Source organism: Solanum lycopersicum, chromosome 2 (genome assembly GCF_036512215.1).
Source record: "Solanum lycopersicum chromosome 2, SLM_r2.1".
Lineage (NCBI taxonomy): Eukaryota > Viridiplantae > Streptophyta > Magnoliopsida > Solanales > Solanaceae > Solanum > Solanum lycopersicum.
Genome location: NC_090801.1, coordinates 44,240,082 through 44,252,333, shown reverse-complemented (window position 1 = coordinate 44,252,333; position 12,252 = coordinate 44,240,082). Strand labels below are relative to the sequence as shown.

Here is a 12,252-nt window from a genome sequence, read left to right as displayed (position 1 = left end):
TGACCTTTACTATTTTATAAATTTTATATAAACCTAACTCTAGTTGATAATAAGGTACGTGGTACCTTTGTTTTGTTGTGTCCTACCACCATTTGGCTCATTTAGTCCAAAAGATGCATTATTAAACTTGGCAAATTTAAAACTATCCTAGATTGTCAACAGGTCGCAAATTAGGTGCCAGAGAAAACATAGTCTAATTCCTTAGTACAAAAGACACATTTTTCACTTAGTTCCTTCAGTAGAGTAACTGATCACTCCTTACCCTCTTCCACAAGAGACTCAATGTCACTATCCACGGAAGCCAGTGCACACTGAGAAGTGCTTCCATTTGATGTATCCCCTGCATATCATTGTTTCCTGTTGGCGGTGGAGACACAAAGTAACCATGGTGATGAGCTATTTGGTGCTTCAACAACAAAGGCTCCCCTCTCAGGGATTCACTCTCACCACCATCAAACTCACGATATTGATTCAAGTACAAAGTCAATGGTTCAATAAAGTCATCAAAACCAACCTTGCTCATGGCCCAAAGAATGTCTTTATGGGTGACGGTCTTGCGCTGCTCACTCTGGCAACGATTGTTGGCTTCCAATGTTATCAAGCTTATGAACTCAGAGACACATTCTTGTATGGTCTGTTTGGAGTCATTGGATATTTTGGCATGCGAAGGAAGGATCCTGCGCATGATTTTGACCATGTTTGCTATTGGCATGAATTGGTCTTGCTCCAGAGTGATGCATTCAGTAATTGCCTGGTTGACATGAGAAGACATTCCCGTTCTTCTCTCCATATCTTAGTTCCACACAACAACATCAGAGTGAAAACAAAAAGAAGTGTAGCATATATATATATATATATATATATCACCAAATATTGGTCTAATTTCATCACAACTAGCTAGGCTTTTGTAGTCTAATTAAACATTATTAAATAACATTTGCTATGGACTAACTTTTCAAAGTGTTGAAGCAATTACAGAACTAATGGCATGCGTATACACATGTTTCACTAATATTTAGCTGGATATGAGAGTAATGTTAGGTTTTAGAAAAGTGTTAATGAGAAATGACAAGAGAAAAATGGAAAAGAGGGGGAACCAATTTTGGAGGGAAAATGAAAAGTCATTTGTAAAGTGCAAATGACAAGTCATTTTTCTCATATTTGTAGAAGACAGGGAATTGTTGTCCTTATAGTAGGAAACACTTCCTTTACTTCCTATAGGACTAAGAAGAAGGTGCCCCTCGCGCCGTCATCGTCGCTCGGATTTTGATTTGAAATTTTGGACAAAATTTATTTCATCAATCTCGTTAATTAAATTCTTTTTCCTAATTTCCTTTATCTTAAAAACTAATCCAGGATGTTAGTTAATTAGTTAATTAACAAAATTAATTTAATATAATGGAATTTATTTAATTCGCGTGTAATTGTAACATCCTAAAAAGTCGTTACTCTTTCTGAAAGACACAACGGTCAGGAAAAAACGGATCTAAACAGATTTGTTTGAACAGACACGTTCCTTGCTAAAAATGGCTATAAATAAGAGGGTTTTTCCGGTTTTCAAATACTGAAAATTTTTCCTTCTCTCTGCATACATTTTCTCTCATAAACAAAAATTGTCGATCGACTGAGTGTGTGTGGCTTCTTACTGTTCTTATATTCTCTAAAGTTATTAAAGTTTGAGGTACCGCTACTTCTTTAACAGGTTAATCCTTTTTGTCTTGGGAGAAATTAATCTACAACGTCGGGTACAGTGATTTCTTAAGGATACACAATAGTTTTTGTGGACTCAGATTAAAAGTTTTTTTTGTCTATTTCATCTTTTATGTTTCTCTATTTTTGATTTACCTTAATACATGTATTAATAATATTAAGAAATTTATTAGTTTCAATATTTGAGGTTTCTGGAGATTGAAACCTTTATGGTTTTCTACTCTGTTTGAACTTTTAAAATTCATTCGATTAACGATTAAAAGAACATAAAAAGTTTATCGTTAAATCAAAAATTATTTGTGTAAAGATTTATTCTTTACTATTAGCATTTCACATACTAAAACCGTCTGTCATTTGTGACAGAAAAATGAATAATACAAGTCAAGTAAATGCTGCTACAATGAGTGTTGCAACAGTAAGTGTTGCAACAACATCGGTTGCACACAATCGTTCAACTTTTGCCCTAGTACCGGCTGAGAAACTTGCAAAGTTTTCTGGAGTCGACTTCAAAAGATGGCAGCAGAAGATGTTCTTCTATCTCACCATGTTGAGTCTGCAGAGGTTCATTAATGAGAATGTTCCTATTATGTCAAATGAAACTCCGCCTGAAAAACGATTCTTGATAACAGAAGCATGGACACACTCGGATTTTTTGGTTTAAAAAATATATATACTGAGTGACTTGCAAGATGATCTATACAATGTGTACAGTAATGTACAAACCTCAAAAGAACTCTGGGATGCTTTAGAAAAGAAGTACAAAACAAAGGATGCCGGAATGAAGAAGTTCAGTGTCACAAAATTTTTGGGCTATAAGATGATAGACAGTAAGACCGTCATTACTCAAGTTCAAGAACTACATGTCACAATCAATGATCTCCTTGCTGAAGGTATAAATTTATTTAAGGCCTATGTTGGAAATATTAAGTTTATTCTTAATACTCACATAATCTTTAATGTAGGATTGATTGTGAATGATGTTTTTCAAGTGGTTGCCATAATTGAGAAGTTACCTACATTGTGGAAGGACTTCAAAAACTACTTGAAACATAAACACAAGGAGATGAGTGTTGAAGATATCATAGTGAGATTGAGAATCGAAAAGGATAATTAGGCTGCAGAAAAGATGTCACGTGGTAATGCAATAATATCTAGAGTAAATTTTGTTGAATAAGATCCCACAAAATTAAAGAAAATAAAGAAAGCATTTGGTCCAAAAAGCAATCCTCCAAAGAAGAAATTCAATGGAAGGTGCTTCAATTGTGGCAAATGTGATCGTAGGGCTACTAAATGTCGAGATCCTAAGAACAACAAGAAGAAGAAGATCAAGTAAATTGGGCTGAATCCAAAGGAGAAATGGACGATCTATGTGCAATGCTTTCAGAATGTAACTTGGTTGGAAATCCAAGAGAATGGTGGATAGATTCTGGTTCCTCATGTCATGTTTGTGCCAAGAAAGAATTATTTTCATCATATACTCTAGTACCAACAGACGAGAAGTTGTTTATGATAAACTCCGTTGTTGCAAAAGTGGAAGGAAATGACAAGGTCCTATTAAAGATGGCGTAAGACAAGGTGGTGACTTTGAATAGAGTCTCATATGTTCCGAATTTGCAAAAGAATTTTCTTTCTATTCTAGTTTTAACTAAGAATGTATTCAAATGTGTATTTGTTTCTAATAAAGTAGTAGTGAGTAAAAATGAAATTTATGTAGGAAAAGGTTACCTCAATGATGACCTTTTCAAACTCAATGTAATTGTAGTTGATAGATAAAGATTTTGCTTCTTCTTACTTGCTTGAGTCCGAATATTTATGGCATGAATGTTTGGAACACGTTAATAACAAAACCTTGGGAAAACTAATTAACTTAAATGTTTTGCAAAAATATGAGTGCGATAAATCAAAATTTCAAATTTTCATTGAATCTATGTATGCTAAGCATCCTTAAAATCTGTTGAAATGAATTCAAATCCCTTTGATCTGATTCACACTGATATTTGTGACATGAAGTCAACATTATCACGTGGCGGAAAAAAGTATTTCATAACTATTTGCTAAATGGTAAGGATGAATCAATAGATGCATTTAGACAATATAAAACAGAAGTTGAAAATAAGTTTGATAGAAAGATCAAAATGATTAGAAGTGATAGAGGCGAACAATATAAATCTCCATTTGCAAAAATATATTTAAGAAAATGGAATAATCCATCAAACTACTGCTCCTTACACTCCTCAATCTAATGGGATTGCAGAAAGGAAAAACCAAACTTTAATGGAAATGATAAATGTCTTACTTATAAGTCCAGGTTTACCACAAAACTTGTGGGGGAAAGCTATTCTTACAGCAAATTGAATACTTAAAAGAGTACCTCACACAAAGGCACATGTTATTTCATATGAGAAATGGAAAGGTAGAAAACTCAACTTGAAATATTTCAAAGTGTAGGGGTGTCTAGCCAAAGTCCAAGTTTCTTTACCTAAGAGGATGAAAATAGTAAGGCATGACAATTTATGGTTCATAAGTCCGAACATCTAGATGTTCCTGATAATACGGTAATGGAATAAGATAATGTTGAATTTCTTGAACATATCTATCTGTATAAAACTAGACTTGAGTCATCTAATTGGTTGGGGGGGGGGGGGGTATAAACAACCCCTAGAAGAACCAAAAGAGGATGAAACCAATGAACAGAGTCTAAGGTGCAGTAAACGTCAAAGGAGAGCTACATTATTTGGATATGATTTTGTACGTTCCTTCTTGAAAGTGAGCCTCAAACATTCAATGAAGCAATGTTGTCTAGAGACTCAACCTCTTGAAAAGAGTTTGTTAATAGCGAAATTGAATCAATCCTAAGCAATCATACTTGGAAGTTGGTTGATCTTCCTCCAGGGAACAAACCCTTGGGTTCGAAATGGATCTTTAAAAAAATAATGATGGAACTATTGACAAATATAAAGCAAGACTTGTTGTGAAAGGCTTTAGACGAAAAGAAGGTCTTGATTATTTTGACACATACTTGTCAGTGACTAGGATTATATCAATTTGGATGTTAACTACCCTACCTGCAGTATACGTTCTTAGAATCCATCAAAAGGATGCGAAAATCGCCTTCTTAAATGGATAGCTAGAGGAAGAAATTTACATGGAACAACCTGAGGGTTTTGCAGTTCCTGGTAAAGAAAAGGAAGTGTTCAAACTTATGAATTCACTTTATGGACTAAAACAAGCACCGAAACAATGACATACAAAGTTTGATCAAACCATATTGTCAAATGAGTTTAAGATCGATGATGTGATAAATGTGTTTACGTACTCAGAATTAGGAAGTCATTGTATGCCTATATGTGGATGACATGCTGATGATGATCAAGGACATTGCCAATGTAAAAGCTACTAAGCGTATACTCGCTAGTAAGTTTAATATGAAATATCTAGGAGTTGTTGATGTTATATTTGGAATTAAGATTCTCAAAAATCCTAACGGTCTAGCTTTGTCTCAAACTCATTATATTCAAAAGGTACTTGAAAAGTTCAAGTATTTGAATTTCAAAAGGGCCAAGACCCCAATTAATTTGAACCTTCATCTTGCAAAGAATAAAGGTGAAAGTCAGTCTCAATTGAACAATGCAGAGTGTTGGGAATTTGATGTATGTTATGAATTGTACATGACTAGACATAGCTCGCGCTATCAGTAAACTGAGTCGATACACAAGTGATCTCAATCAAAATCATTGGTTGGCAATGAAGAGAGTTTTGGGATACTTAGATGACACTCAAAACTATGCTTTGCATTACAACAAAATCCAGTAGTTCTTGAAGGATATAGTGATGCAAATTAGATTACTGGGTCACCTGAAATAATATCCACAAGTGGATATGTTTTTACTATTGGTGGAGGATCAATATCTTGGAAATCATCTAAACAAACATATATAGCTCGCTCTACTATGGAGTCTAAATTCATCGCCTTAGACAGGGCAGGTGAAGAAGCTGAATTAGTCCCTAATTTCCTAGAAGATATTTCGTTTTGGACAAAGCAATGGTCCCTATACGCATACACTTTGATAGTCAAGTTGCAATAGGAAGGGCTGGAAGTGTTATGCATTACGGGAAGTCTCTTCACATAAGACGAAGACATAACTCTGTTAGAAAATTACTCTTTAGTGAAATTATCACAATTGACTATGTGTAGTCAAAGGATAATGTGTCGGACCCACTTACAAAAATGCCTAACTAGAGAGAGAGTTGAGAGATCATAGACGGGAATGGACTATGGTCTAGAATAAGTTATCGTGGCGGTAACTCTACCTAGAAATACTGGAGATCCCAAGATCTAGGTTCAAGGAGATAAAACAAAGTCATTGACGACGGTTCAACATTGTCAAAAATTATTTTTTGGTCCATTCTTATGATGAGACATTGTTTAGTAACCAGGATAAAGGAATAAGAACTTTTTAGTAATTTCTAAGTTTGATACTGGTTATATCTAATAGTCTATCTAGGAGATAACACATTTAAAAACCACCTATGTGATTGTTAAGTGTAAGTCGCTTCAAGGAGAATACGGTAAGGTAAGTTCTCTAAGCACTTACTAACCGAGATATGTTCGTTAATGAAACAAAAAAACAACGATAACTAAGAACAATTCAAGAGTTGTATGTGTGACTTATGTTGTGTAGGTATAAACCAAAGCTCGGCGTTTCAAAGATATCAAATCTACCGAGTGATAGAGTATATCCAATATATAAGCAAAGTTTAAAGGAAAACCTACTTATCCGGATGCGATTAACCCTTAATTACAAGACACACAAGTTTTTCATTCATATGTTTTAACAGTAGAGTCATTCCTCATTCATGTGGGGGGTTGTTGGATTTTAGAAAAGTGAATGGAAATGAGAAGAGAAAAATGGAAAAGAGGGGAACTAATTTTGGAGGGAAAATAAAAAAGTCATTTGCAAAGTGCAAATGAAAAGTCATTTCTGCCATATTGACAGAAGAAAAGAAATTGTTGTCATTATATTATAAAACACTTTCTTTACTTTTTTAAGGGCTAAGAAGAATGTGCCCCCTTGCGTCGTCACCGTCGCTATGAAATGTTGAAAATATTCACATAAACATGAAAATCACATATTATTTTGACAAAAGAGATGGCCAGTGTGAATACATACTAATTAATGTAATATAAAACACTTCATACATAGTTTTCATTATCTATCTTATTTTATCTGATGTTCAACTAACTCTGACATTTATCAAACCATTCAAATTTGCCTCTGATCAAAAGCCTTTTTATTTTACCATCAATGTGATATAGGAATAAGACGAAATTGCATCGTAACAGATACTACACTACCTACTGTTTTCATATACTCTATATTTTTAGTACTAGTTCTTCTTAAAGTTATATCCAATTCTGCTTAATCTTTGGATAAAGAAATTCTGTTAGATTTTAATTAACTTCTTAGAATGCCTATATGTTCTGATGATAAATTTTGTTATGTATTTTAATCTTATGGAAAAGCAGAGAGTAATAAAAGTAAAACCTGTCTTATTTGTGTAATACGACTTGCTGATTTTCAAACATGCTCTCTTTAGTCGGTTTCTTTTGCACTCTCTTTTTACTAACCGCATGGATGTCACTTGTTCCCCTTTGTCCGTAAAAGTTCCAAAATAAAACAAGAAATGGCCGTGTCGATCACCATTACCATGAATTGATCTATTAATCTTTGATAGATAACTAGCTTTATAGATATAAATATGGAAAAAAAGTTAAAAAAGGGTGTATAGTAGATGAAGATACAACATGCTAAGAAATGTACACAAGTTGGATTTCTTCATCTAAAGAAAATAATCAAAAATTCAGAAGAATGACTGGAAATTATAAGCTCTCCTTAAATTTCACAAGTGTTGTCGGAAAAGAGTGATGTGTATGAACAGTGACCCTACCTTGTGAAGGTAGAGAAACTGATGCTAGGCTCGAGTAAGTATATCAAAATCAAATATATAAAACATACACAAAGTTTCATGAGTATTCCATGGAGAGCTTTGCAAAAGTAAAAGAGAGGCCAGGTAGCATACCAGGGGAAGGGGAACGGACAAAGGTTGGTTGTGGGAATCTACGATAGCTATGGAATCCTCCATTTCCTGAACCAACACAATTACCATTAGTCATCTCTCTTTCTCTCACACAACAAATATGCATATATCTCTCTCGAAATATATAAAGTAAGTGGCTCTTGGCAAGTGATATTTATAGGTACTTTAAGAGAAAGGGGTGGGGGGGGGGGATACATAGCAGCAGGAAGTAGTGAACAAGGTGAAGGTATTCGCTCGGATAAATAGGTTTTCAAATTGGACAGTGACCATTGACCAAAAACAACATTACTACATACCACCACTTCTTCCATCCCAAGTGTTACTTTAGCTCATTTTACGTTAATTAAGGAAAATAAAAAATTGAAGTATAATTTATCAAGTAACCTTTAATTATTTGATGTTTTTTTTGAGAATTGAGCAGTATCAAAAATAGTTCTTTATTACGAGAGTATAGTTGGAAAAACATACTAAATTTTGTCCTGAATTCCTACAATATTTTTGGAAAATTTATTTTGGCTAAAGTTCAACTTATTTTCAGATAGGAGGAGTATTCATTACTTATTATTTAATTTAAAACCATTTGGCCATTTCCCTTTCACGTTTCTTCTTTCTCAACAATTTCTACTTCCAATCCTATTCAAGCCGGCCCCATTAATTCAAATTGAGAAAAAAATTGTTTTGAGTGACTCGTTATCCCGAGTATGTAAATTTATCCACATGTTTTTGTGGATAGTGATGACAAATGGGAGAAACGGTTCTAGTTTGGGAGAAACAGTTCTAGTTTGGGAGAAACGGTTCTAGTATTAATCAATATACCAAGTTGATGTAACGAAATTTTTGTTGATTAAGTATAGTAAGAAAGGATTAGCAACAATATACTGCAGAATCCTTCTTACCAAGAAATACAACACATTAAGTGATCATAAAACACCTGAAAATGTTTGAATAGAAACTTCGTAGCCATTTATGAAATTTAGCAATATTGAAAGCAAAATTTCATCATCCACAATGGAACATCTCGCAAATGATAAACCAAATACGTCTATAAATGGGACAGCTTCGAACACACAACATAATAAATTTTGTATAGCAACTTTAAGATCAGTTTAAATATGACACAACACATTTAATAAAGGGAAGATGTACGTAATACGCCACTGGGAAAACAGGTTGTACATGTAGCTTAGCAGTTCCCTTTTTCCTTTAAGTTTGTGGCATTGCTTAATTTCTCTCATTGTTCAATGATCATTCTCTCAAGTTTTGGAGAATGAGAAAAGAGGACTCTTATTAAGTACATTTCAGTACTTGCTCCGTTGAATATGGCAACCTCACTGAATCAATCTCAAAGCATCATTCAAACGGTCTTTATCCGTTGAAAAGTAAGAAAACAGTTCCGTTTTCTGACTCAATGTCTCATCAATCTGAAGAAAAAGTCTCCCAATAGTCGACCTACATTACCAACAGTTTGTATCGGTTACCAAGTAGAGTTTTAGCAACAAGATGTTGAATGGTACTCCTAAAGAGGAAACATATCAAATTTTCATTTTTTGGACATGTTTGAAAATTTTCCAGATTAGGAATGTCAAGGTAAACTTGGTAATTGGTCCTGTAAGAAGAGCAAAGAGGTGGCAGAGACTGATATCAGTTCCGCTGTTGTTTTCCAAAATGCTTGATCAAATATGCTCAACTAAAATATCATTATGAGGACAAGTAGCACTTATTCATGTTATTTATCACTTCCACCACACAAAAACACACACATACACACATACGTAAACAGCAAATTGAAGGGGTTTCATTTGGCTCACTTAGTTCGAAACATACATTCCTAAACTTCACAAATTAAAAACTATTCCTGAACTTCCTTTATTGCTTATAGAGTTTAAACAACATCTTAATACCTTCAATAGATTGAGAAATTGCTCACTCCTTATCCTCCTTCTTAGGAGACTCAACGTCACTATCCATGGATGCCACTGCACACTGAGAAGTGCTTCCGTTAGGTGCATCCCCCTGTATATCACCATTTCCCATTGGTGGTGAAAAAAAAAAGTGGTCATGAGCCATAGGAAAAATAGGAGGAAGGTTATAGGGTGTGATATTGGAGCTTGAAGCTGTATCAACCATTGGACGCTTCAACAAAGACTCCCTTGTATGGGTTCTACACTCGTCACCATCATCCTCACTATAACGAGGAAAGTACAAAGGCAAGGGTTCTATGTAGTCATCAAAACAAAACTTTTTAATGACCCGATGGACGTCTTCCTCAGTGATTGTGCTCCACTGCTCACACTGGCAATGCATTGGTTTCATATGTTACAAAGCATATGAACTCAGAGATACAATGGTACATGGTCTTTTTGACGTCATCGGATATCATGATATGGGGAGGATGGGTGCTATGCATGATTCTGGCCACATTTGGTATGACTTGGTCTTGCTCCTGAATGATGATTTCAACAACTTCCTGGTTGAGATGAGCAGGCAGTTCCAGGCTCATCCCATATCTTAATTTCAAACCAAAAAAAAGCACCAGAGTGACATTAAAAAGAAGTGTGGTATATATCACCAAAATATTCATCTAATTTCATCACCACTAGCTACGCTTTTATTGTCTAGTAACACATTTTTAAGTAACATTTGCTATTACCTACCCAAGTATAGAATAAATTACAAAGCTAATGCACACAAAAATATATGTTTCACGAATTATTAGCTGGATATGACAATCATAATGTAAGACGACATTATGAATTTTGAACATTATTCTTGTGAACATCAGAAGCATATCTTATATAATCAGTGTAAATACAAGCTAAGAAAGGTAAACATATGACGTTTCGTATTTAGTTTTCATCATTTATCTTACTTTGTCTAATCTTCAACCGACTCTCGCATGTATAGAAACTTGTCTCGGATCAGACAGATTTTTCTTTTACTATAACCATAATATAGGAATAAGATAAAATTTTCATGGAACGGACAATTTAGGCAATTTTTATGTCATAATTAAAGCCTTCAATTTATGTAATTTAGCTAGCTGATTTCAAACTTGCTAACATTAGACGGTTTGTTTCTTCCACTCTCTTTTTAATATTTTCTTTTTAGAGGAGAGACAAGCGTAAAAAGCGGTAAAGAGGACATACACACGATTGCATGCATGCCAATTGTTTCCATTTTTTTCTTTTAAGTTCCAAAAGAAAACCAGAAATGCCGAAATCTACACGAATTGCAGCTTTCCATTTTTATTATCTTCCAAGGCTCAACAAAGCTAAAGAAGAAAATGAAAAATTCAGAGGAATTAATGAAAATTATTACCTAGCAGCCCAAGTTAACTCTCCTAAAAAAAACTGTGTGCGCTTCGGCATATACAAAGCTTCATGAATATTCAACAACAATGAGAACATGCCTAGTAATCAGTCTATATAGAATCTGAAAGTGCGTTGTAATCATAGACTTTCCCTTACCTTGTGAGATATATTTTAATAGAAACGCTCGGATTTAGTAAGCATATCAAATATAAAAATTCATGAATATTCCAACCATACATATATATAGAGAAATCACTTGTAAATAGTAAAAGAGAAGATAGGTGGCATACCAAGAGAAGGGGGATCTACAGAGGTTGGTTGTGGAGATCTGTGATAGCTATGAAATCCTCCATTTCCTGAACCACCAACATGATTACCATTATCCATCTCACTCTGTCTATACAAATATACCTCTCTCTCAAAGCTCTCTTTGTATGGTATGTGTTTCTTGGATAACAATCTATCCCCATATATATAGCAACAAAATATAAGAGAAAGGGAGGACACGTGGTACCAGCGCGGAGTGAACAAGAAAGAGGTATTCAATGAGATTAATATGATTTCATAGTTGGGAAAATGAGTATTGACCAGAAACGACATAACTATATACTACTACTTTCTCTGTCCCAAAATAAGTGTTACTTCAGCTCATTTCTCACCCATTAAGGGAAAAAAATTGAAGTGCTGTTTTCTAAGTTTTTTTTTTCGGTGACACATATGAAACATGCCTATCCTTTCTCTCAATTCCTTTTGTATCTGTATCACAACAAAATTCCATATTAAATCAGCCCCCTTTAGTTTTGGGAGCGGAGCTAATAATGCTTGATAACTGTGAAATACTGAGTATGCCACATTATGTGTGAGAGTATATTTCCATCTTGATTCCAGCATGCCATTCGCGATTTAAGTGCATTCAATTTCCTCCAGTATCACCTACAATTTGCCGGGGCATTATGGTCCCATATATTCACATTATTCTTCATACAAATACCATTCACCCATTTTACCCATAACACATCTTTCTTCATTGTTACTTGCCACAAGAGTTCCCCGATTGAAGTAATGTTCCATTTGCAACATTCTTTGAAGTAAGTGGGAGTCCCAAATACTTGATAGGATGAGTACCCACTGA

At 34.4% G+C, this 12,252-nt stretch overlaps 1 protein-coding gene across 1 annotated transcript; it reads right to left on the bottom strand.

Annotated features, from left to right (window-relative positions):
* Positions 1-235: 235 nt before the first annotated feature.
* On the bottom strand, positions 236-790 carry LOC112940645 (nuclear transcription factor Y subunit B-9-like). The gene has a single exon (XM_026028887.2). The coding sequence runs from the start codon at positions 788-790 to the stop codon at positions 236-238; it is 555 nt and encodes a 184-aa protein (XP_025884672.2).
* Between the last annotated feature and the right edge of the window lie 11,462 nt (positions 791-12,252).

Coding starts and splice junctions, on each gene's coding strand:
- LOC112940645 (XM_026028887.2), bottom strand. CDS start 790: ATGGAGAGAAGAACGGGAATGTCTTCTCATGTCAACCAGGCAATTACT.